The 26,606-nt window shown below is 42.9% G+C and overlaps 3 protein-coding genes and 1 long non-coding RNA gene across 6 annotated transcripts; all 4 read left to right on the top strand.

The window, feature by feature from the left end:
- The first annotated feature begins 478 nt into the window (after positions 1 to 478).
- Positions 479 to 1,768, top strand: LOC118120164. The gene is made up of 4 exons (XR_004698185.2): positions 479 to 608; positions 769 to 800; positions 892 to 1,085; positions 1,407 to 1,768. It is a non-coding gene; the product is annotated as an uncharacterized LOC118120164 (long non-coding RNA).
- A 763-nt stretch (positions 1,769 to 2,531) lies between these two features.
- LOC118119665 (zinc finger CCCH domain-containing protein 4-like) lies at positions 2,532 to 4,926 on the top strand. Of its 2 annotated transcripts, none has more exons than XM_047342645.1 (5): positions 2,532 to 2,650; positions 3,285 to 3,331; positions 3,458 to 3,753; positions 3,886 to 4,091; positions 4,549 to 4,926. In XM_047342645.1, the coding sequence occupies exons 2-5, from the start codon at positions 3,313 to 3,315 to the stop codon at positions 4,745 to 4,747; spliced, it is 720 nt and encodes a 239-aa protein (XP_047198601.1). In that variant the 5' UTR covers positions 2,532 to 2,650; positions 3,285 to 3,312; the 3' UTR covers positions 4,748 to 4,926. The 2 variants fall into 2 exon arrangements, with proteins under 2 accessions (XP_047198601.1, XP_047198602.1); XM_047342646.1 differs by lacking the exon at positions 2,532 to 2,650 and adding an exon at positions 2,657 to 2,830.
- Positions 4,927 to 5,349: 423 nt separating this feature from the next.
- Positions 5,350 to 6,872, top strand: LOC118119666 (holotricin-3-like). Its single transcript, XM_047342685.1, has 2 exons — positions 5,350 to 6,371; positions 6,665 to 6,872. The coding sequence occupies exons 1-2, from the start codon at positions 5,970 to 5,972 to the stop codon at positions 6,698 to 6,700; spliced, it is 438 nt and encodes a 145-aa protein (XP_047198641.1). The 5' UTR covers positions 5,350 to 5,969; the 3' UTR covers positions 6,701 to 6,872.
- Positions 6,873 to 7,894: 1,022 nt separating this feature from the next.
- hibch (3-hydroxyisobutyryl-CoA hydrolase) lies at positions 7,895 to 24,946 on the top strand. Of its 2 annotated transcripts, XM_035174778.2 has the most exons (14): positions 7,895 to 8,028; positions 8,948 to 8,990; positions 9,274 to 9,405; positions 10,071 to 10,155; positions 10,241 to 10,321; positions 10,472 to 10,524; positions 15,980 to 16,058; positions 20,948 to 21,093; positions 22,029 to 22,115; positions 22,208 to 22,266; positions 22,633 to 22,714; positions 23,686 to 23,805; positions 23,919 to 23,952; positions 24,105 to 24,946. In XM_035174778.2, the coding sequence occupies exons 1-14, from the start codon at positions 8,000 to 8,002 to the stop codon at positions 24,218 to 24,220; spliced, it is 1,146 nt and encodes a 381-aa protein (XP_035030669.1). In that variant the 5' UTR covers positions 7,895 to 7,999; the 3' UTR covers positions 24,221 to 24,946. The 2 variants fall into 2 exon arrangements, with proteins under 2 accessions (XP_035030669.1, XP_035030668.1); XM_035174777.2 differs by lacking the exon at positions 7,895 to 8,028 and having other exon boundaries at positions 8,916 to 8,990.
- The last annotated feature ends 1,660 nt before the right edge of the window (positions 24,947 to 26,606 follow it).

The raw sequence follows: 26,606 nt of genomic DNA, 5'->3' as shown, positions 1-26,606 counted from the left end.
GAAACTTCAGTTGTGGCTCCCTAAAGACAACCGTGAGACTTAAAATCAGAAATCGAGTCTCAGCACCAAAGTAACTCGATCTTGGTAAACGCAAACAGAGCATCGGTGGATTTTACATTAATCCAGTGTTCCCAGTTTGAGTGTTTGTATGCAGAGAAATCCGAACACACATTTCTTTTCTCCTGATAACATCGCGCTGTCGGGCTGGAGGAAAAGACGTCGAACAGGCTCGTCCAACGTGCTGTGCCGAGGACAAAAGAAATGAACACACTGAAGCTCAGGGGGCGTGACGCGTGCCCGTGTGAGGTGAACTCGAGCTTGAACACATCAGATAACAATCTCACAATGTTCATGACTCAATCCCCCCAAAATAATATTGAATTGTAAGTGTTAATGTTTTAATACATTTGCATGCAGCACCCTCGTCGTATTCATGGCCACACGTGTATATTTCTTTTATGCTGCAGATGAATTCTTTGCATAACCAAAACTTTCCGATGGGAGTTGGAGCACTGCCCCCATGAACCACAACAGATGAAGGTGTGACTACAGATAAATAGGATTCCGCAGGTGTTGGCTCCACCTGAGCATTTGTTCTCTTGCACACGGTAAGTTCAGCTATGTTAATATAGTGATGCTAATTTTGATTTTGTTGCGTCTTCCATGTTTGAAAATTGTGAAAAGCTCATTGCCGTCTCAGATTTTTTTTATACATTTTTGGGATCTGTGTGAACGTATTCAAAACATTTTTGTTCTCTTTAATTTTAGAGTCTGAAGTTTGGAGATGTCCGGTAAATCAGGTAAACGATTGTGGCTCATCATCGCCTCTTTTCTTCCACATGCATTGAATGTGTTATATATTATCGTAAATTATTATCCTCCTTATTACAGGAGGCTGTCATGGCAAAAAAAGCCATGGCAAAAAAAGCCATGGCAAAAAAGACCATGACAAAGAAGGCCATGGACATGGACATGGACATGGGGGTGGTGGTAAATCCCACAAACCTGGAGAAAAGTGCAGAAAAAAGCGAAAGCAAGGCCACTGCCATACAAAATGTCACAAGAAGGGGAAATCCGGTAATGGGGTAAGTTCCTCCACTCAGTGCAGAGGGAGACACGAGCCGTCATCGTTTTCCAGCCTTTTCTAAACTGACACAGGAATAGTCTCTTATTGATAACGTGCTTATGAAGGTTATCTACTGAGGGGTAGTATATACATGCACTTTCACCTTTGGGACACATTTGCTCTCTTTTCTTTAGAAATGTCTTTCAGGGACAAACTCAATCCAGCTAAGACTAAAATCTTCACACTCCCAAATGTCAATTATGAATAAACTCAAATTAAAATCTGTTCTAAGTGGTGAAATAACCGTGTGTGTGTGCTCGTGTGTTCCTCCCTCCTCTAGTCCTCCAGCTCCTGCAGCAGCAGCAGCAGCAGCAGCAGCAGCAGCAGCAGCAGCGACTCCGACTAGATTTCTGGACGAAGCAACCTGGAGACCTTCGTCCTCTTGCCTGTGCACAACGATCTGTTTACTTTGAAGCCAAATGATTATTTACAGTCACACGTTGTGATCTTGAAACTCAAATGCAAGTTTGGGCTTTCATGGTTTTATTGGGGGGTTATTAAATTCTGATGTAATAAGTGAAATTAAAGATTGATGGATTCTCTCTGAATAGCTAAAGTCGTTTGACCTTTTCAACTTGTTGATTTTGTGTATCGGCTTTTCATAACTTTTTCAGTGTGTGAATAAAATGGCTTTCAAATGATTCTGATGGAGTGTTTATTTGTAAAAAAGTGAATGAATCCTGGGTTAAGATCCAAGACCCCAACGACGCAGGAGCCAGTAAAATAAGAGAAAGTGTCCTTTAATAAGGCAAAAATAACAAGATACTAACACAAGCACGGCCCAAAAAACGAGGTTAAAAGAAACAAAATCCGACTGTAAAAACATTAGAAACACAAGAACAAGATCACTCAGGAAACACGATGATGAAAGACGACGAACTGACAGAGACAAAGGGAAACACAGAGACCAATATAGACAAGGGAGGCAGGGGTGACTGAACACAGGGGAAACACACAAAGATCATAATTTTCTAAATAAATCAGGAATCAACTGAACACAAACCTTAACACAAGGACACAAAGGTACAAGTCGATAAACCAAAGAGTCCATGACACACGTGGGATTTGTGACCAGGGTGATGGAGTGATAAGTGTAAATCTTAATAATACCACTGGCTGGTGGTAAAAGATGTCATTTACCAGTCTTATAGTGACATTTCAGAAAGATTATACTACACACAGATCTAAAGAAATTTTAAAAACAAATTTCAATAAAGAAAAATAAACCTATACAATATCAATGATGCAATGAACCTGCTGGTAGTTTTTCCATTGTTACTTATCTGGTGCCTTGTGGTGACAACGATTGTGTTACACAGCTGTGTTACACAGTTGTGTTAATTGAGCACAAAAAACTTGTATGTTGCATAACTCGCAAAAAAGGATGAAGAAAAGTTCAACAAAAGAAAACTGGGATTTCAGGCACAGCCCCTGATGATGTCTGCTGGTTTTTTTGAGGTGTGGCTTCATATAAGTTCACAGCCAGCAGCCTGTCGACTGAGTGAGGACCTGAACTACAGCACAGTAAGTTTACCAACTGCTCACCAGGACTTATTACCATGTGTGTGCGTTCATATGCTCTGTGTGTGTCTGTGTGTGTGTACAGATATCTTTGTGAGGACCATTTTAGCCTACAACATACAGGGAGAGGACGTTTTGGACCGGTCCTCACTCTCCGACCTGCTTTCAAAGGGCTGTTTGAGGGTGAAGACTTGGTTTTAGGGTTAGGGTTAGAATAAGGTTAGGGTTAGGCATTTAGTTTGGATGGTTAAGGTTATGGTAATGGTTATGGTTATGGTTATGGTTATGGTAATGGTAATGGTCTAGGGCTGGGTTAGGGTTAGGGTTAGGGTTAGGGTTCGGGTTCGGGGTTAACCCCATACACAAAGATAGGAAGCATGTGTTTTATACACTGGTTTGCTAACATGTGTGTATTTCCGTTATTAACAGCATAACATTATTTTTGCGATCCTGTGTTGTCGGTATGACTCACTTGGCACAAAGTGTGTGATGTAATCCTTGTGTGGTTTGTCTTTTCCTCAACTCCCTGCAGTTGCTCTCTATCTAAACAACGCAGTGTTTGATTATTTACAACTGCTTATTCATCCACTCAAGAGAATTGTTTTTTGTCTGAGATGCTTTATGTTCATTCTTTCAGTTTCAAGATTCGGATCTGAAATTTTGAAATGTTCGGAAATAACGGAGGTAAAAAGTTTATATTTGTCTTTTCTTCACTCGTATTAAACACCTCTTCTTTCCGACAAACATTTCACTGAATTTGAAAGCAAACATTGTAATCAAGTGTTATTAACACCTCCTCTGTTTGAACAGGAAACCAGTGTCCTACTGGCTCTCAGTCTCAGCAAGTGCCAGGATTCTATCCTCAATATCCACCACAGCCCTGCCCCCCTCAGCCCTGCCCCCCTCAGCCCTGCCCCCCTCAGCCATGTGGTCCACATGTGTACAATCCTGTGGCTCCACCTTGTGGAGGGTCTGGAGGCCAAGGTCACGGAACAGGTTGTGGACTTGACTGTGGTCAGAGCCATGGTCCTGGACCTGGCTACGGGCACGGCGACAGCATGGGCATGATCATGGACATGGGCATGATCATGATCATGGACATGGACATGGACATGGACATGGGCATGGACATGGGCATGATCATGGACATGGGCATGGGCATGGACATGGGCCTGATCATGGACATGGGCATGGACATGGGCCTGATCATGGACATGGGCATGATCATGATCATGGACATGGACATGGACATGGGCATGGGCCTGATCATGGACATGGACATGGCCATGGGCCTGATCATGGACATGGACACGGACACGGTCATGGGCATGGGCATGGGCATGGGCATGGGCATGGGCATGGGCATGGACACGGACATGGCCACAGACATAAGCATGGACATATGCATGGCCATTGTCACAAAGGAGAGAGGAAGTGTCATGGGGTAAGATCCAGTTGTTTTATTGAATACATTTTTTTTAACTACGGAGTCTCTGGTGCGTCAAAGTAAATAAAAACAAGACAAAAAAATGATTTGAAATCAAAGAGAACACACCTTATAAAAGAGACAATTTCACTAAGCAGTTAATAAAAATGTAAAGTTCAATGTGAAACAGTTTACCCACACGTCACATTTTTTAAATAGTGTAAATAATTATTTATTTATTCTTCTAATTTAGGATTTTTATATCGTTTACTTTGAACACAGCTGACTCTCTGTCACACGATCCACTTCGGCCACAGGTCACCAGAACAAAGCATCTTCCAAAAACAATCCATATAACTGTTAAAATGATAACGAGAACATTTCCTGACTCCATCTCTGTGGTTCAAGTTTGCTGAAGTTTCGGCTGCACTTCATCAAATCCTCAGTACGTGACGATGTGTTGTTCTTGTTCCAGTCGTCCAGCAGCTCCTGCAGCAGCGACTCTGACTAGAGGTGAAGAGAAACCACCGGAGCACCTTCGTCTTCCTGCCTTCGATAATAACCACCACTCCATGTGTGCTTCTTCAACTCAGTGTCTCATGTGCACCTCAAGGGTTTTTGAGTCTTGTTTAGTCGTCACGTGTTGTAATATCTTATGTGAATCTCTTATATAAGATCAGAACAGCTGTGTCAGCAACACAGCTCCGGTCTCTGACTCCCTTCTGATGGGTTGGCAGCAGCGTTGCTTTAAATATCTGTTACATCAGTCTGCTACTGACAGTTGGATATGTATTACTCATGAATTGATCCATTGTGATAAACAACGTATGAGTCATAAAAGCAATTAATCTCAGTAATGTCTTGGCTCTTATTTCATATCTGACCTCAGAGTTTCTTATTTCCGCCTGTTCTTTATCAGTGTCCAATGACATTATCTGTATTGACCCAGGGAAGGTTGAATTTCAGACCTTTGTTCAGCAATGCTTTCCACAAACAGTCACACACCCTGCACCCCCCACTCCCACTACATTCACACAGGGAATCAACGATTTAGGTTTGTAAAATGTGAATCTTCCAATCTTCCAGTTAAAACAGTGTGTTTTAACTGGTTTTAGTGTGAACTGGAGTAATGGGAATTCACACATGTGGCTGTTGTCCCACTGACTTAACGAAACTTTAATACACTTCTGACCCGGCACCGGTCACTGCTGTTCCGTGTTTGACAGCTGATAAAAAACTGCAGTATCATGCACAGTGTTCTTGATAAATTTGATTAATAAACTTTACATTCTATCTGATAAATACAAAATGAATCTATCAAGCAATGGAAAAGATAAAATATTTCTAGTATTATAAAAATGGAAATGATGACAACATCAGACTGCAGGACAAAAAAAAGACTCAATACAACCAAATCCCAAAGGTTTCGGTGAGGCTGTGTGTGTCTACAGTCAATATTAGAGCGTTTATGGTCCCTAATGACTTTATGTCAAATATTAGACACACACACACCCAGTTAGGTCACAGAGGAAAAATGTTCTGATGGGAGTTGAGGCTTCAAGCTGAGGTGCGGCCGTACATAAGAGGGGCCAGCAGGTGTCGGCTCTGTCTGTGGACCTGATCTCCAGCACACAGTAAGTTCTCCTCGGACTCGCTCTTCAAGGTCCAGGACTCTGTGTGTATATTGAAAGGACAACTGCTTTTTCTCTCATCTTTAGGATCTTTAGAAGATTCAAAATGTACGGACACAACCAAGGTAAACGGCTACTTTTAAATAATGCATATTGAGCTTGATAATAACTTTTGCAAAAACAGTGACGTATATATCTGATTCCTCACTTCTTCTGGTGTTTAGGAAACCAGTACCCCCCTGGCTACCCAAACAACCATCAACAGATGCCAGGGGGCTACCCTCAACATCCTCCAGGCAGCGCCCCACCACCGAACTACCCTCCTCAGCCCCACGGTCAACAGGGAGGCTACCCCGGACATGGGCCTGGGCCTGGTTATGGCCAAGGGCAAGGATACGGGCAGGGCCACGGACAGGGCCAAGGACAGGGCTATGGACAGGGCCACGGGCAGGGCCATGAACAGGGCCACGGACAGGGCCACGGACAGGGCCACGGGCAGGGCCACGGGCAGGGCCACGGGCAATGCCACGGGCAGGGCCACGGGCAATGCCACGGACAGGGCCATGGCCAAGGGCACGGAGGCGGACATGGTCATGGACATGGCCACAAGCACAAGAATGGTCACACTCATGACAAGTGTCACAAGAAAGGAAAGAACTGTCACGGGGTAAGATTCAAGCATTTTCTCAAAAGCTGAATGCTGGTTTTGTTTGCAACAGAAATGAATTATTCTGAATACACACAGTGAAATATAATAGTTAATACGTGGTTAAGAACAACTTAATGTGAACTCACAACTCTGAGAGAAAAATAAAAAGTCCTACAGACCAAACCACTGATAAGATTTTTTCAAATTATTCTATTTTCAAATTTAATGCAGATAATGTAGTTAAAGTTAAATCAGTTTAAGAGGATTGAAGTTTCATTGATGTGTGTTTGTGTTGTTCATCCCTGCTTCAGTCCTCCAGCAGCTCCTGCAGCAGTGACTCGGACTGAAGAAGATCCGTGGAGTCGCAGACCTTCAATCTCTGACCAGATACTATGATCAACATTTTACTGCCCAAATGTTTTTATAAATGGATTTGTATTTTTTTTTTAAATTGTCATAATAATCAGGCTTCTGTGAAAATAATTTAACTTTGAAAATAAAATTCAACTTCAAATTTCATAACTTTGGTGTAAGAGAAACATTCCGGACATTATTGCATCTATGATTGTTGTTTGAGTAATTACTGTGTGTGATAAATACCAGTGAATGAACTATGAAGTTTCTTGTCTTTTCATTTATGGGAACGCTTTTTCTTCTTGTCATATAATAAATAACTCTGCAGTATTTGTGGACATTCATAGAAGTTTGCATCAAGATGTGGAAAACTTCAGTTTTTAATTTTACTTCAGCAAAATAAAGAAGTATCATAGAAGTAAAACATAGAAGAAGAAATATGTTTTTTGACAGAGTACTGAAGTACAGGGTTATAAACCAGCAAAATCATCAACTGGTAACTACAGCTGTCAATAACATACATGGTGTAAAAACCAGTGTGGTGGAGTAGAGATATAAAGTAGAATGTAATGGAAATACTCAAATGAGAGATCTGGTTCCTCACAGTCGCTGATTGTGCAGCAGTCAATTGTCTTAGTACTTTCAACAGAACACATACAGTTTGATATTACTACTACTACTTCTACTACTATTACTACTATTACTACTACTACTTCTACTACTACTACTACTACTACTACTACTACTACTGCTACTACTACTGCTACTACTACTACTACTTCTACTACTGCTACTACTACTACTACTACTGCTACTACTACTACTACTACTACTAATAATAATAATAATAATAATAATAATAATTAATTTATGCAGCACTTTTAGCGATGCTCAAATACACTTTACAGTGGTTTAAAAGATCAAATGAAAACTAATTAGCAGAAGTATAAAATAAATACAATAATAGCCTTTTTTCTTTCACTATTGATTATCTAATGCCACGTGTTAAATGCAATTCAAATAAATATTTGTTTTCTTATTTTGGAAAAGAAGGAAATAATAAACAATTGTTATGAATTGTCTGGTTCCACATTGTAAGAACACCAGGCACAGTACTCCTTCCCGACAATAGAGGGCAGTGTCGCACAAACACACCTCCTGGGCGTCATCCTCACTGACCAATCAGAGGCTGCTCGTGTCCTCTACCAGGAAGTGAAGTGGAGAGGGCAGTGGAGACGAGCTGTGTTTCCATCCAGCAGCTTCTGTGAGCACGAGACCAGAGACAGACCATAATGTCTCTAACGCTGTTAACATCCTGCAGGTAGGAGCTGGAGGACACGTCTCTGACTCTGTCCTCAGGGACACGTAGTGGAGGAGACAGCTCGAGGGCTGCACGCTCACTTCGGAGGAAACAACTTCTATGAACTATTTACTGTCTGCTCGGATCTCTGCTGTTTCACAGTTCAACGAGTTTGTCAACCTGATGAAGATGTGATGGATTTTATTATTAAGAAGTGAATTATGTTTGCAGAGGAGCAGAGTCTGAACTATTACTGTATGATTAACTCTATAGTGGCTGGAAACTGAATAATATCCCTGAGGGGAGTTTTGAGATCATGAAAAACACAGACAGTTCTCCCTCTGTCCACCTGTCCTCTGTCCTCCTCTCTCTCTCTTCCTGTCATCTGTCCTCCTCTCTCTCTCTTCCTGTCCTCTGTACTCCTGTCCACCTGTCCTCGGTCCTCCTCCCTCTCTCCTCCTGTCCTCTGTCTTCCTCCCTCTGTCCTCCTCCCTCTGTCCTTCTCCCCTCTGTCCACCTGTCCTCCTCCCTCTGTTCTCCTGTCGTCCTCCTTCTATCCTCTCTCCTCCTGTCCTCTGTCCTCCTCCTTCTATCCTCTGTCCTCCTGTCCACCTGTCCTCTGTCCTCCTCCCTCTCTCCTCCTGTCCTCTGTCTTCCTCCCTCTGTCCTCCTCCCTCTGTCCTTCTCCCCTCTGTTCTCCTGTCCTCCTCCTTCTATCCTCTGTTCTCCTGTCCACCTGTTCTCCTCCCTCTCTCCTCCTGTCCTCTGTCCTCCACCCTTTGTCCCTCTGTCCTCCTGTCCTCCTCCCTCTGTCCACCTGTCCTCCTCCCTCTCTCCTCCTGTCCACCTGTCCACCTGTCCTCCTGCCTCTGTCTCAGATGCTGTGTGTGCAGCCTGTACAGTCTCTAATGTTTGTCCCCTCCCTGTCTGTCTCCTCCAGACTGAGATCACTCTGCAGACTGCAGCGAATCCAGGGACACATGGTGAGTTATTAATGCTCTAATGTATTTCCATCGTTCTGTCCAGTATTTAGAGAGAGATTAAAAGTAAACAAAAGGAACTTGATTTATTTGTTAAGCAGTTAAACGTGGAACCGGCTGATGTGTCTGACAAACCACAACAAGGAGCCACTGAGCTACAAATCAATGATACACTCGGAGCTACATTAACGTCCTCATGACGCTCAGTGAAACTGCCTTTTGAAAACAGTCTATTGTAAATATCTCTACAGATGCGGTGTGTTGTGTGTTGTGTGTTTTCCATCAGATGTCCAGTCATGTGGAAGCAGACGTGTTGCTGGAGAAAGTGGGCCGAGCCGGTGTGATCACCTTGAACAGACCCAAAGTCCTGAACGCCCTGAACCTGCCCATGATCCGACAGATCTACCCTCAGCTCAAGGTGCGTGGAAAACCTGGTTCATGTAAACTTCAACTAGGCCGAAGGTCGAAGGAGCGACGTGCGTGAGGTCATCGGTCACATCAGTGTGCTATGTGATTGCAAATGGCTTCTACTATCTCACCTACTTTCACGCGGTCAAGGTGTCACTGAGATTGTTATTGGACAGATTTGACCATAAACCCTTTTACACAGTTTGACCCCAAACTGCTGCACTTATGTAAGAGTTAATAGTTTAGCTGTAAAGTCGTGTTTAACAATAATTAGGTTTGATTGAGCTGGATAATAGAAGACAGACAGATTGGATTAGAGGGTGTTAATCCTTTCAAATATATTAAAATGTCCTGATTTACAGACATCAACAAAGGTTGACTCTAAATGAACATCAGCCCTGCAAAGTATGAGATGGTTTAAAACACTAGTTATGAGCCATGTTCAACCCAGAAGACCAAAACTTTCTGTACAATTAAAAACAATTAAGTATCATATTTGTGTTAATATTGATAAAATTGAATAGTTGTGTTTGTTTACACTTTTGTTTTGAATGTCGTAACTAAAGACTAAATGGTTCCTAAACTTGTTTAAGCTCAGCAACATACAAAATGAACATGTTCTGATTATGATGTCTTGTAAATATAGCTGCTTTATTTGTGTGTGTGTAATTCTAGACGTGGGAGAATGACAATGACACTGACCTTGTCATAGTCAAAGGAGCCGGTGGGAAAGCTTTCTGCGCTGGGGGAGACATCAGAGGTACGAAGCAGCAGTGCAGGTTCAATCAATGGGAGGATTCGATGTGCATCATGACTAATAATATCATTATTATATTATTTTCTAGCGGTCACAGAAGCGGGGAAGGTCGGTGACTCTCTTGCACAGGACTTTTTCCGTGAGGAATACATTCTCAACGATGCTATAGGTGAGCTTAATGAATTCAATGGCAATCTTTATAAATCTTATTTGTTCTCCACTGATATTCATTCACCTACAGTGACATTTCCAAACTGTCACATCTCTGCTATCAGTTTTCCTTCTTGTTTTTTTAACTCATATTATTTCATCTCCCAAGGATCCTGCAGAAAGACGTACATCGCCCTTATTGATGGAATAACCATGGGAGGGGTAAGTGCATTTATTTTTAATATATGTATATTGCATGGAAAGGTTAACCTTGGACAGATTCGTGTTAGATATCTTTTTATTTTGTATCATAGATTTGTATTTCTCGGCTCCCTAGGGCTTCACTGTTGAGCATTTCTCTTTGGATGAGGTGTGATATAACACTTTGCCAGTAGGGGTCAGTACAGAGCTGTTTTCCACTGTTACCTGCTGCATGTTGCAAAGGTGGCCTCTGATTGGACAGAATGAGAAGTGACAAAGCACTGTTGCTGCCACTGGTTTTTCCCTCCAGCTGTCAGATCTGGAATATGAAGTAGTACCTCACCCATAGTGAGTGTGATGATGATGTGTGATTCAGGCAGAGCTGCACAAAGGCTCATTCATCAGGAGTGACACTCATTTCACTGTTGAACTCACCAGGTCGAAGAAGAAGAAGAAGTCTGTCGTTTGGATGAGTCGGTTCTTTTTCTTCCGTTGTGACCTTGACTTTGATTTTACCCATGATGTGTCACCAAGGTCGCACACAGCCACCAGTGTGTACCGGGTCATTACTCATTGTTTGTGTGTTTGTTTGTGTGTCAGTGTCCCTGTGGCAAAGAGATGTTTGAGGACCAGAATAGTTGCTCTCATTATAACGAACTGGCCATTACAGTTTGTTATAAACTTATAAGTTTACGATCTGTCTGTTGATCAGCTTTTTTTGGGGGATTGTTGTGAAACGTTGAGGTAGATTTAGAAATAAATACGAAACACCCCGGTGATGTAACTGACGATGATGATGACAACTGTCGAACCTGGAATGCTGGGTTTCTGTCTTTTTGTTTGACTCTTTATACTTTACACTTGTTTGGTGTTATTTTGGACGTGCTGTCAGGTCTTTGCACTGTTTGTCTGACTGTTTTCTTTACAGTACAGAGAACTAGGACTTTCACAAGATGGGCTGAAGATGAAAGCTAGTAAAATGACAGTAGTCATGTATGGTTTTGTCTTTTTAGAGGTCAGAGTTGGAAGTGTGCGTTTCTAGTAACCAGACATTATTCTATCTCCATCAGATCTTCGGGGGAAATATCTGACTCCTTAGCTGCACCGTGTTGCTCAGCTACTGGCTAACGTTGTCTGTTTGCTGCTGGACAGGTTATGCACAGTGAGTTTGTCACTGTTTTTCTTCAATTTGTCAAATTGAACGTTTGTACCAAATTTAAAGACATTCCCTCAAGCTGATATTAAGATATGACGTTCCAGGAAAACATACTTTGTGAGGCCACCATGCCCTTGACCTTTGACCTTTGGCTGCCAAAATCAAGTGATTCAATCCTTGAGTCCAAGTAAATGTTTGTGCCAAATGTAAAAGGATTCCTTGACGGCGTTCCAGAGATATCACCTTCACAAGGCTACCATGACCTTGACCTTCGACCACCAAAATCGAATTAGGCCTCCTTGTGTCCGAGTGATGACGATGTCAGCAAAGTGCTTGGTTGGATTTATGGCTCTGGGAACAGAGCGATGTGACGTCTACCTCCAGTATTTGTCACGTCGACTCAGTGACACTAAAGTTGACACAAACCATCCTCGGGCTGATTGCTGTTGCATGTGTGTGTGTCGTGGTGGAAAACAGGCGAGCTCTATATAAGGAGAAGTCAGAGAGGCACCAGAGTCTCTGCTGCCAGATCTGCAGTGAACTCGGGGCAGAACTCCCACGTAGAACCAGAACTCGTCTGAATGATAACAAACCAACAGGGAATCAAGACGTGTCATTAGCAGGTCAAAGAGACACACACACACACACACACACACACACACACACACACCTCTTACATCACAGGAATCTCATCTCACGCACATTATTCATTGCTGCCCAAGTTTAAAATCCCTAGAATTAAGGCCTGTGCGTCGTTAATCCGTGTCTGTCGTGCTTTGCGTTTGAGCAGACGCTGTGTCTGTCGTCAGCATGTTTGGGATTGCTCTTCAGATTTTAAACATTGACATCGTGTCACGCTGACTGCTTGTAGGAGGGTCGTGGACATTTGTCTGGAGACTGTAATCTCTTCCTCTTGTTCGAACTGAAGTCTTTTATGTCCCGTGTCCACGTCACCTGATCAGAGGAGGAGGATTTCTCATTTTCAGAGCTTGCACGGTGCCTCTTGTGATGTAGAAAGTAACGCAACATATATGTTGTGCTTTTCCAAAAAGAGATGTCACTTTCTCCCCGAGCGTTCAAAGCTGTCATCCGTCACCTGTGAGTCTTCACACCCACTGAGAGGCTCATTCTCTCATGCACGGTACGTTTCTGACTTTGTAAAACCTCTGCTTTACCTGGAGAGCAGAGGTGTTGCACTGGAGAGATGCACACAGCTCTTCTACAATCCTCCTCATGGATTCCACCCCACCTGTTTTATCAGTATTTGTACAAGCCAGATATCCTAATGAGGCCTTCATGAACCGCTCCTTCATCAGCGTAAACTCTGGGTTATAAATTTTGTAAAGCATGAGCTATAAACATGCTCCTCTGTGCACTTTTTCACATTTCAATTGTTTACAGCAGGATCTGCAGACATGCTCTTATATGGTGCGTGGTGGTACCACACCAGCATGGAACAGTGTTCCACTACTTTTATGGAGAAACTCGGCTAATGTTGATGAAACGCTCCCTCGTTCCTCTGGGTGCATCCAACAAATTTTTCTCCTTCTCTTTCTTTCCTCAGCAAAATCTGCTTTTGCTCTTGTTTTCCAGTCGTGTTGTTTCTATGAGAGCTGGGCAATAAATCAATATATAGATATATATTCATAGATAGGTATAAGATATAATTATAATTATTCTAATATTATTGAAATCCACATCTTTAACACCACTCTATTTCATGCTCCCCGTTTTTTGGATTGAAAATAACTATCTTTTGATTCCCTGCTCCCGTTTCCCTCCAAACGTCTCCAGAGAGAAACTGAACCCAGTTTCATTGTCCTGAGACCAAACTGCCAACGTTGACAAAGTGCAGTCGTGGAGTATTTCATCTCCTAAACTAACACAAGTCACAATCTGTGTCTGTTGTGTGCCTCTTTGTGTTGTGTGTCTCTGTCAAAGGCCTGTTTAGTCTCCAGTGGACAGATAGTGTTGGTCTGTCTCACGGCCTCAGGGCAGAGCCTGCAGCGCTCTGACTCTCCACACGTCTCCTTCACTCCTCCGTAAGAACAAGGTGACGACAGCTTGTTGTCTGTAATCACACACTCACTGATTGTCGGTTGGCAGTGATTCAGCCGCCGGCAGGCAGCTTTCTTTGTATTTGTATGTATTTCTCCTATATTTCTTAAATTGGAATCCATATCTTCTGTGGACTTAAAGTGAATTCAAGTCAAGTCTCCCCCGTTCAGTGTGCCGAAGTGCCCTTGGGCAAGATTCTGAACCCCTGATGTCTGTGCCGGTAGTGTGTGTTTAATGTGTGTGATGAAGTGCTGCACATAGATGCACTGTGTGAAATGTGTGTGTTAAGTTAAGTTACCTCTCCAACTGTCGCCGCCTGGACGCTACAATAAACCTTTATGTAACATAATTAAACACAGTTAAAATGTTGTATTAATACAGTTTGTTTTATTATTCATTTCCTCCTTTTAAGGCTCATGAGTTGATTAACTGCCCTGTTGCTCAGAATTAATAGTGATAAGGTTGTGAATGGTTCAGTGACCGGTGCAGGTGCCGTGGCTTTTAGCGTTCACTGTTTGCTCCACATGCAGAAGCTGTTAAAGACGCACACTCACTGTGTGTTCCCATGGTGGCAGTTGGTATCTACAGCTCTTATCTCTTTTCCCTCAGTGTGAAAATGTGACTCTCCTCAGCTCCAAAGCTGCGTTCAGACGTGCACTGAAGTCCAGACGTGTTCCTGTCATTTCCCCAGGGGGCGCTATAGTGTTCTGGACACTTTCAGGAACTCTGGAGGGATTTTCCCTACATGTGGCACAAATGATTCACTGAGACTCAAGGATGACTTGCATATATATTCTCTCCCCTCTCTTTTTTTTTTAAACCTTTGGACAGAGCCAGGCTAACCTTTCCCCCTTTCCTGTCTTTATGCTAAGCTAAGCTAATTGTCTGCTTATATTTTATATACTTTAATATACTTTCCGTAATTTCCCGGTAAAGACGTCTGGCAGCACAAGTTGCGAAACACTTACTGTCAAATTACAGTTGAAAAACCTTTAGTGAAAAATACAGACAGGCCTACAAATACATACATTCACCAATAGATGTGTATTTTTTGTGTATATTACATAGAATTCAATGAAATAATCCTGTAAAAAAACTATTTCCCCATTTTATCAATTTACATTACATTTATTTTATGGTTAATGGCTTTAATAACATTACTTTTTTAACATCTACTGTATATACACTATACTTTATATACACTACTGTCTATGAGCTACACTATATACACTATACTGTATATACAGCTGCTCCCACTTGAAAGAGACAAGAGGAAACATCTTGGCTCGTGTACTATTGAGCTTCCAGCAGATTTACGATGACTCGAGACTCGACGTTGTCTCCGTGAATCAATAAACCTGAAATAGGAATTCATTAAAAGAAATGAATCACCAGCATCATCCTCTTCATGGGAATGAGAAGCCCTCTGGGTTTTACCTGCTTTCCTTCCACTGTCGTCAATCACCGGCAGTGGACGACATATTGGCTTCTCCTCTGAACTCACCACTGAATGACCCTGCTCCTCGGTATCGGTCTGACGCAGTTAGAACATCTTCCCCTGCGCCTGAACGATTTCTTTATTAATAAGAAATCATCAGACCTGATAATGAGGGTCTGTGGAGTAATGGGATTACACTCTGCTCTTGGATTACATCCACTTATCTTGAGCTCAAGCCATTTTGTGTGTCTTGTCTTTTTTCTTTATCACTGTCTTCTTTTCATTTTTATCTTAAAGTCAATTTTATGGATTCCTTTGCTGCAGTTAGAGTTTGGTTCCTCTTGTCTCCTGCTGATTGGATAAAGGACAGTTGGGTTAACTCGTTAATGACTCTGCTAATTGATTGCTCATTAGAACTACATGGCCACTCACACCTGCTTATACAATGCACTCGGTGTGTATCTACGTTGTGCGATACAAGTCCAGGATGTGTGCAAGGGGGATTTTGTTTCCATGGTAACCAGGTAATATAATCTGACACACATACACAGAGTTCTTACTGCGCTGGAAATGTCTTCTGGACAGTGCTGCTCGTTAGTCCACACACACACACACACACACACACACACACACACACAAAACATTTTTCATCTCGAACTTTAGCTCAGTCTTTCTCTGCAGAGGTGACAGTTATTAATGATGTCTCCTTGCCCTGCCTGTCCTCCCTGTGTCCCCTGTCTGCACAGCTGGTTTCCTCTTCTATTCATCCTTGATTCATCCTTGCACTGATTTGGTTCCTAACCCTCGTTCTCCTCCACCTGCAGGGCGTGGGTCTGTCGGTCCACGGACGTTTTCGAGTGGCCACCGAGAAGACGCTGTTTGCCATGCCGGAGACTGCCATCGGTAAGACTGTCCTGAGACACAAGGTCTGTCAGGTAGATGAGTTGTGTTCAGTACGTGAGACGATGGAAAACCTCCGTCCTGACAATCATAGATGTGAGAGATTGACTGCTTGTAAAGTTAATGTCAAAAGAGGCAACAAATTAGTGTGGTGTCAGGAAACGTCAATAAACAGGATCAGACATAGCAGTGGTTGTGTTCTACCCTCATCATGAAGAGCCTCATATTCTCTGTTCACCACAGAACAGTCTCTCGCCTGCTGACTCCAGCTGTGCGGCCATCCTTTCTCATTATTGACAGCAGGATTTTCTCAATTCCCAAAATACACGTTTCCTAAATTCTTTCACTTTCCTTGCACTTTAAAGGTAGAAAGGAAACGGTTCGTTTCAGTTGAACTTGGACATTTCTGAGACACTTTGCCCTATTTTCACTTTAAATTCAGCCACTTCAACAAAACCCCACTTTGATCCTTTCACAACGAACCTCATGTCCGACTGTGTTTCATATTGTAGAAAAGTTTAAATCCTAAAATTAAAAGAAACATGAATAATTACACAGATCTTCAAACTTACGAACTTTGCATTATCTAAGAGCACTTAGCAAAAATAAGAGCAGTGTAATATATAATAATAAGTAATAATAAATAAACGTATTATCCTACATGAGGAGTTTATTTTGGTGGTTTACTGTCTTAGTCGGCTCCTGGAGTGTGAGCAGCCACTGGCAGGATGCTAAGCTCGAGCTAGATAGCTCTTTAGCTAATTGACTCCTGTAGACAGATGGACGACTCCTGAGGCGCTGAGGAGATTAGTAACAAATCTCTTACAACTAACAAATTGCTGCTGACATTTTAACATAAACTAGTCTGTGGTTACTTAAGTCCAGATGGCTCATCACTGGTCTTTTACTACGTATGAATGTGAGTTTAATCAAGATATTAGGAGAAGAATGGCAGCGAGTGTCCTCAGTGTATTGACCTCTTACAAAAACATCCCCTCAACCGACAGATGTTATTATAGTTCGGTTGATAAGGTAAAACAGTGAGTGTCTGACCCGTGCACAGACTATAACCTTCCTGCTGATGTGCTGTGCTGTGCTGTGCTATCTGGATGGAGATTGTGTTGTCAGCGGACAGGAAATGACTGTAACAGAAAGCAAAAGGCAAGACGTGCTCGTTGATGTGGTCTGATAGATGTGTGGGATTTTCTCAAAGGCACGGCCACAATGAAGAGTGGGAGGAAATGGGACGATAATTCAATTGCATGGGCTGAGGACTGACTATATGAGGAGATTGGTGGACAGTATGTGTGTATTCAGGGTCTCAGTCTAACAAAAGACATCCAGTGTCTCTCGTTTTAGTATTATTGCTGAAACTAGACTCTCCTGGTGTCTGTCCAACTCTCCAGTGTCTTTGGCAGGAGGGACAGGAATCTTGTCTAATCCTCCTCTGAGCTGCTGTGGTCATAACACATTGTCACTATTGTTGTTCCTCGACTCCAGGCCTCTGCACCAGCCGCTATCAGCACCTCCTCTGTGCAATCGCTAACCTGCTCTTCACGTTGCACCGTTAGCGGATCGCAGCTGCTTCAAGACCCTCTCTGCTTATTTTAGCTTTGATCCCGGAGTGGGATCTTTTCAAGAGCCTCTCCTATGTGCTGAGTTTCCTCTCAGCTGCAGTCACACTGTGGAATCTGGCTTTTTCCACTGAAGTAGGTCAATATGGTGCAGGAGGGGTTTCGAGTGCTGGAACTGTCTTGACATTTTAAGTTAAGTTAAACAAATTCCAGTGTAGCAGAATAACATTCTCACTTTATTTTTAAAACTCTTCAGACCTCTGCTGGTCAGGACTGTGCTGTTTGTGGTTGATGGTCGTCGTTTCTTCAGTTTTATTAGTTTTAAAGCCATTGTCCACGACCTGGATTTAGCTCTCAGGAACCTAATCTGGTTATCAGACCTGTCTCCAGGTGGACAGAAGGTGGCGCTATGCTTAAATGATGCGGGGGAACTAAACAAAAGAGGGAGGTATAAGTTAATTAAGCAAGAGATACCAGTGTTCACAGATCAAACCACATTAGAAGAGTTCAACGGGGCTGAAATAACATGGTGGATGCATCATCAAGTCCCAGGCCTGATTGCAGAGGAAGTTTGAAGTATGCAGCTGTGTCCTAATTACACGAAGATGCATCGACATCCTTTCACATTAACATAATAAAGAAAAGAAAGAGTTTAATGTAATAGCTTTTCCCATTGTACAGTGTCCTCGTTATCAGGGGTGTGAGTAATTCAAGTGCATGTTCTCCTTCGTTCTGGGGTCGTTGGCTGGTGGGAAGCCAGTGAGGGTTCTCAGCTTGCTGCAGTAGTTAGGTGGGGTTCCAGCTCAGTCGTGGGTATGTGTGTGTGACACACCAGCAGCAAAGCACATCAGTGATAAAGAAGCAGCTGTGTCACAGACGTAGCACTTGGCTGTCGACACGTTCCGTAGGCCAGGTTTACAGTGAACCATGATGAGGAGCACGGATCATAGGGGAGGGGACACTTCTAATCAGTAGAACATGAGGAAAATACAAATTTTGCGTCATCAAGCACATTTATTATCTACACTGCTTATCATGTGGGGGTCCTGGTGGAGCTGGAGACAGTCCCAGCTGACAGTGAGAGACAGAGCTCACCCGGCACAGGTCGCCCATGTGTCACAGGGTAAACTAACAGTGACAAACAACCATTCACTCTCACATCCACACCTCGGGTTAATTTAGAGACTCCTATTAACCTAAACCTCAGAAAGTCTTAAATGACCATACCTAGGTTCAATAAAACTAGTCAGAAATGTAATAAAAAGGTAAAGTAGTAAAGTGTCAAACCCATTAAAGGCCTGTGTCACAATGGAAGAGACGTCATCCTTTGTTCCTCTCTGGGTTTCATCACAATATCAGCCCCTCCACGGCCATTACGAGGGTCCTGGGCATCATTTATTAATGGTCTTCCACCCCCACCACTCAACAGCACTTTAACAAACGCCCTTCACACGCAGGACCAAAGACGAGTGAGACAGCCTCTGACGAAGGGTGCAAATGTGTAGCACAATTATTAAATTATTTAAGACTTTATTACAGATCGAAAAAAAAATTCTTATCGTCACCAATTTAAATGAAAAGACCAAAACCAACAAAGAAATTATCCTTATTCCTCTGTACTGTTAAGCTCCATTGTTCCCATAAAACTATTAAACACATACAAATAAGCCACACTGCTCCTTTACACACACACACAGACACACACACACACACACACACACACACACACACACACACACACACACACACACACACACACACACACACACACACACACACACACACACACCACGTACACTGTCCTGCTGCTGTAAATACTCACTGGACAGCACATGTGTATAATAATCCGCAGCTGGAAACAGTTCACAACAAATGGCTCAGTTTCCTCCGGGTTGAGAAACACTTGCAGTCCAAATCTTTTAGGAAATAACTGAGTTGTTCGTGAAAAATAAAACTCTACATCTGTGGCCTGTTTTTTAAAGATTCACATCTCCTGTAAGAACCAATGGGTTTCGAGCTGAGCGCCACAGACAAGAGTGGGGAAGACGGAAAGTTTAGGGACACACACTAATTAACTGTTGGTCTTTTAATGTGATTTAGTTAATAATAAGAAAAATGCTGAATAATACCAGACGTTATTTCCCCTTTAGAAGAATTCAGTTACTTCCTCAGGGTCATTACTGTGTGCAGGATTCTTGCAAAGCACAAAACGTCACAGTTACAAAAGCTCTGACGTTGAGAATAGTTACTCACTTCATATCCATCATATTCCAGCTGCAGCCACCACTCAAGTGATGGACTGATAAATGGACAAAAGCTTAAATCAAACCATTCATTTTTTTTCTTGCAGCATAATAACGAAATCACAAAAGTAATCCGCAGACGAATCAATACATGATGTAAAGAAAATAATTGGTAGTTGCAGCCCCAAACTACACACACACACACACACACACACACACACACACACACACACACACACACACACACACACACACACACACACACACCTCACTCACATACTAACACACTCGCCTCAACCTCCCACACACATCAACATTAAACCCCGCCCGTGTGGCAGGATTACCAGATTTAACCCGGCCCTGCTGTAGCATTTTGAACGGCTGCCATAATCTGACACATTTATGATATTACATTTTCAGCCCTGAATCAGGTCAACTCATCTAATCCCCCTCTACCTCCCTCTCTCTCTCTCCTTCCCTCTCTCTCCGCTGTTCAATGCCCCCACCAAAGCTGTCAGAAAACCAACTGTGACCCGTGGATTCTCATTTCCTGTCCGAACCACAGGAATCAAATTGAAACATTATTGATGATGCACGTGCTGTGTTCAGATTAGGGTTCAGATTAGTGTGTGTGTCTGTTAGTGGTGTGTTAGCGATCGTTTGTTCTGTTAATGGTCATAATTAATGATCTCAGTGTGTAAATCACCTGTGGATGAGAAGGGAAGATATTTGGTGAAGGTGGTGGTTCTGTTTTAATACTTAATACTATAATGCACTACTTTAAATGATGTGTTTTAAAGCTCCACCAATTAGTTGTTTGATTAATTAGTCCCTGAAAAGAAAGTTAATCTGCAACTATTCTGATAATTGGTTAATTGTTAAAGTTCAAATATGCTTTTCCTTGTCTCACACAAAGTTAGATGGAATATTGTTGGCTCTCATCTCACTTTAAGGAAACCCTCTCAGCTTTAAGTTGCTGTCACATCGTTGGAGTTTTTGAGGTGAACAGTAACAAACGGGTTGAAACTGGACAGAAATATGTTTCAAAGCCGAACTTTCTGTTTTTCTTCGACAGGGCTTTTCCCCGACGTGGGAGGTGGTTACTTTCTGCCGAGGCTCCAGGGCCGATTGGGTCTGTTTCTGGCTTTGACGGGTTTCCGCCTCAAGGGACGTGATGTGCACAAAGCCGGAGTGGCCACTCACTTTGTTGAGTCTAAGAAGGTAAAGAAGCTCCACTTCAACTTCAGCTTTATTCCTATAACACTTTAAACACAACACTGTTGATCCAAAGTGCTTTACAACATGTCATATCACTACCATCACCAATAACAATAAACAACAACAACAACAACACAACATTCAGGGCACGTTTAAAGGCTAATTAATACAGAAGTGTTTTCAGGTGATGGGAGGGAGAGAGTTCGAGTCTTGGGGCAGCGATGGAGAAAACCCTGTCCTCACAACACTTAGTTCTTGATCTTGGGACAGACAGCAGTCTCTGGACAGAGGATCTCAATGTGTTGACAGTGTTGTATGGGGACAGGAGACAAAACAGAGGAAAACGTAGACAGGAGACAAAATATTGTATCCAATACATTTGACTGTTCATTATCTAAACCTGCCAGCAGCTCCGGCCCAGTTGGGGTGTGAGTGATGCTGCAGGGAGGTTAAAGGTTGAGGTTAAAGCTCTGCACTGGAAACCTGTGTGCTGAGTCACTGGGTGTCTCACTCTTACTTAGACGTGCCAACACACACACACACAGACACACTCACACACACAGGTTGTGTTTCTCTGGCTTGACGTCAAAACCGTGGGTGGCCGAGCTTTTTTAAGACCATAACCTTGAATTTCAGGACGTACCAGCAGTGAGCTGGATCTACTTTATTTAGCAAAGTTTGAAGGTTGAAACTTCTCCCTTCAGATTAATAGTAACAAGCTGAATTATATTACAGAAATAGATTAACTAAAGCAGAGTGACTGTACTTTTTAAAGGTGTGTTTTGAGTGAAAGCTCTTGCATCCAATCCAAACATGGGGCTATTTTTAAAAGGATAAACTGAATCCAGTTGAGAGTCTCGTAGGATCAACACACAGACACAGGATGAAAGTGTTTCTGTGGCTCCTGTTCATCTCTACCTTCAATCCTGCCTCACTAGATCCCCGAGCTGGAGAAGGAGCTGGTGGACTTGAAGTCTCCTTCTGCTGAAGACATCAGCCGAGTGCTGGACACCTACCAGAACCAGGTCAGAGTCTTCACACTTAATAACCTGAAGACTGAGGTGGAATTGAAAATAGCCAGAACAGAAAATAATCATTTCTCTCTCTCTCTCCACAGAGTCGTCTGGATTCTGAGAAGCCTTTTGTTCTGCACAAACACATCTCTGATATTGACCGGTAGGAATACAATCGCACAACAAGGGGATATTATATATTTATGTTAAAACCATACATCCCAAGATTGATTGATTTCCCACAGAGAATTCCATTACATCTGGCACAAACATTCACTGGGACTCAAAAATCCCATCACCTTCGCTGATGGGATTTTTTGGATGACACTCGAGCTCTGTGGCTCAGAGGAATACGGATATATCAGGTTTCTAGTACGCGAAGAAAACTCACTAGCAAAACATTTGTGCTTTCAAGTTGGACTTGAAAAGCACTCTACCCAGATAGCTGGTGAAAGTTTGGGAAATAGATTTTTACAGTGAGGTAACCTGCTGAAGATCTAAATCCATGTCTGTGTGTTTCTCCCTTAAGGCTGTTCAGCTCCGGCAGTGTGGAGGGAATAATACAGAATCTGAAGGCAGACGGTTCTGAGTTTGCTAAGAAACAGGCTGAGGTATGTTCCTGACCTGCAGCTGCATCTCAATCACTCACATCAATCTGTTTTTCTCCAGCTAGAATAAATGTACGGAAATCTGTCAGAGGCTTGATAATAAGGTGTATGTTTCTGTCATCAGACTATTTTAAAGCACTGATAAAGAACTGCTGCACCCCTGCACAGAGCCTCTCTGCAGGAACCCCCCCCCGCTGACAGTGCTGGGATGTAGCCAGGGCATTATTTGGGTTTAGTAGTATATATTCGTAATTGGTAGTTACCTCGGGCTAAGCACTTAATGGGGTTAGTCTGTAGTCTCGTGCCTTGTTGGCGGGACCAGAATCCCTCCTGACACATCTCCTCTGTGGCCTCGTTCCATAAATGTTCCTCAATGAAACTACAGTCGACTTCATTCATAGACGAGTCTCTTCTATCTGATTTACTCTTCACGTCATTCACAGCAGGATCAGAGCCGGTGAGATCAACCTGAGCACAAGCAGGGAACAAGCGTATGAAAACAGTGCATGTCTCTGATAGCTCCCCCCCCCTCATCCTACCCCACCCCTCTCCTTATTGTTTCACGACTGATCACTCAGAGGTCCCTCCAGGGTTTCAAACGTGTTAGTAAGATTCTCTAATGACTGATCATTGTTTATTATTTCATTTGTAACACTTGAAGAAGAGTTGATATTAAATAACACATTTAAAGCTCAACACATAGTCCCTTTCCAGGATCCTTTCAAACCATGAAGATCCGAATTGAAGCCAAATGGGATCAGCTCAGCCATTCAATATTTATTATAAACCCACTGCTACGAGACCACAGACTCACAGTCCTGCCCTCAGTATTAACAATGCACAACCGCGTCTGTGCTTATTATTCTTCTTCTGTGATACTTTTTGTAGTTAAATCCTCTAAAAGCAAATTCAGCAGTCGATCACAGTTTCTCTGTTCAAAGTCTCAAGTCACTTAAACGCGTCTCCTCCTCCAGACTTTGGCCAAAATGTCTCCCACTTCCCTGAAGCTCACCTTCAGGCAGCTGCAGGAGGGCGCCTCTCTGAGCCTGCGGGACGTGCTGGTGATGGAGTATCGACTGGGCCAGGCCTGCATGGTAAACACAACTAACTCCACTATCTTACTCATCCATGGCAGCTGTTTGACACAAGATTTGACTTGACATGTTAGAGTTTAATCACACGGTTGACGGTCTCTGTTGTTTTGCAGAGGGGCTGTGACTTCTATGAGGGTGTCAGAGCTGGTAAGTGCACGACCAAAGAGGAATGAGGTGGACGTTGGGTGTGAATTTCAGTTTTCTATAGGAAAAAACAATAAATAACTAAAGAGCAACAATCAAAACGTGCAACGCTCATCGTCTGTGTCTCTGTGTCGTGATGTTCTGCTTGTGTCCAGTGCTCGTCGACAAGGACCAGAGTCCCAAGTGGAGCCCGTCGACGCTGGAGGAGGTGTCTGAGCAGAGCGTCGAGCAGTGCTTCTCCTCGCTGGGAGAGAAGGATCTGACTTTCTGATGGCCCGTCAGCCAGCAGCTGTTTCCCGTCTCCGAACACACACACACACACACACTCACACACACACACACACACACACACACCACTAAGCCTTGTTTTAACAACTGCTTCCTGTCCCCACATCCCTGTATGGTCATGTGAGAGGACTCTACTACTGAGGATGGGAGAGTCTGTTATTTTAGGACGAGTGTACACACATAGATCTGCAGTGGTTCACCTCTCTACCGTTTTAAATATAAGTGACATTTAACAGAAAACCTCACACAGGCTTTTCCTCTGCGGCTGAGGAAGAGGAGGTGTGACTCATGCTCAAGGCCAGAAATGGGAGATGAAAGTATGAGAGGTAGCTACACCAAGACACCGTGTGTGTGTCCTGCACACTGTGAGAAACACTGCGAGTGTTGCTCTGCAGTGGAAGTGGAGTCTTTTCTACAGACGCTGTGGAGCAGTGACTCTATCTGCTGCAGCCGAGCAGCAGCGTTGCATTACCACGAGGACACAGGCGGGAAAAGGGATCTGACCACTGAGTGCTTCAGGACATTTCCTGTGGGTGTTGGTTGATGTGACACAGATCAGTATCATCTGTGTTTCTGCAGAAAGGCCACTGACTCTCATATAGACAAACGTATTGTCTCTATTTCACTAGTTTTCCTCATTTTACAGTATTTTCTTTGTAGTGGTGCCTGTTTTTATAAAACGTCAATAAAAAGGCTCATATCTCCCAAATCAGACCCAAGCTTTGTTTTTTCTGAATGCATTTCCATCATTGTTCCACTGCGTTATAGAAAACAAATGTATGTGATGTAGTGTTTTATATCACTGAGCACATCTTCTGATAGACGGCTTCTGTAGCAGGAATCAAATCACCTCCCAAACATGAGTTTTTAATTTGCTGCATTATTTATGAGACGACCAGCGCAGAGACAGAGATGAGACATTCATACTGTTAATGGAACCGTAGTGTTGAGTTACTGGTGAGTGCGGGAGCTGCTTGTAGAGCCTGTGTTTAAAACAACTCCAGTTATAGAGGGCAGTATATATATATATTTTTTTTATAACCTCCTAAAGTATTCTTGTTCAACAATGAGTGCGTTCGTTATCGGTGTGGAAGCTGCTGCTCAGATATGAAGTCCAGGCACAAAGTAAACACGTCCACTTTAACTGCATGTGGGGTTGAGACCCCTCGGTCGTACTGGGAGGACGTGCTGCAGGTTTAATGGTTTCAATAGGAGCGCTGAGTTTTGTCAGTTAGTGATGAAGAAGAATTAAAACTCATAATATCTCATGTCACACTCTCTTGTTTCAGTGGTCACATCCATCAAGAGCCACACACAGTCTCCATGCTCCTCAGGCCTCCACAGCGCCACCTTCAGAGCGGATGACCCCCCCCCCCACACATACTTTACACAATAAACAGCCGTAAACACTGAGAACGGTCTGTGTGTTTCTTGTGGCGTCACAGATGAGCTTCTGTGTTTCATGGCAAATATTTACTCTTCAAACAAAACGCTGGCCAACTGTTATTTCTCCGGTTTGCTGCTGAACTTTAAACCTCAGGATCATGTTTACGTCACTGGAGATGTTTGAATTTCAACTTTACAAGGACAATACTCCAGAAGCCATAAAGTAAAAATGAAATGTCTCAGTAACAATAGAAGGCATAGATAAGTTTTATTGGCATCTTCAGTTTTTACACTTGGTACCGTTTGCATGTTAAATGAATATTGTAATGTGGGAATACGCACTCACACTTTATAGTCACAGCCTGACAGGTTCATTTACCACTTTCAGTCAGCTCATGTTTTCTTTGCTTCCTGTCGTGGGCCGTGCGTCACTGGATCAGGTGATTCATCTCTGCTCTTACTCTCTCTTAACTTAATCAAGATGCTGAACAAATGAATAGTTCTTGTGTCTGAAACTTACACTGAGGTCAGTTGCTTGCTTGACTTCATCAAGACTTGTAGTGCAGGGAATCCACTGGAAATCAAAGAACCTTAAAGTGACACATTTAAACTGGGGCTGCAACCGTGATGAAGATCTGACATTCATCTGCAGGTGTCAGATCTGAACACACAAAGAGGTGTGTTCTGGATCGCTGGTCAACAAAATAATTGACAGATGAACTAAGTGTGTGTGTGTCTATAGTTGTGAGGGCAAATTTGGTTCAATACCATCATTGTGAGGACATTTTTGGCTGGTCCTCACAAATTAAATTGGCTTTTTGAGGGTAACGACTTGGTTTTAGGGTCAGAATTAGGTTTAGGGTTAGGGTTAGGGAAGGCATTATGTCAATGAGTGTCCTCACAACTAGAGAGAGACGTGTGTGTGTGTGTGACCAGCAGCATCTCCCTTCTCTATCCAAACAGCTGCTGGTATAAATGTTTTT

This window comes from Hippoglossus stenolepis, chromosome 13, assembly GCF_022539355.2.
Source record: "Hippoglossus stenolepis isolate QCI-W04-F060 chromosome 13, HSTE1.2, whole genome shotgun sequence".
NCBI lineage: Eukaryota > Metazoa > Chordata > Actinopteri > Pleuronectiformes > Pleuronectidae > Hippoglossus > Hippoglossus stenolepis.
This window is presented reverse-complemented; position numbering and strand designations above follow the sequence as displayed.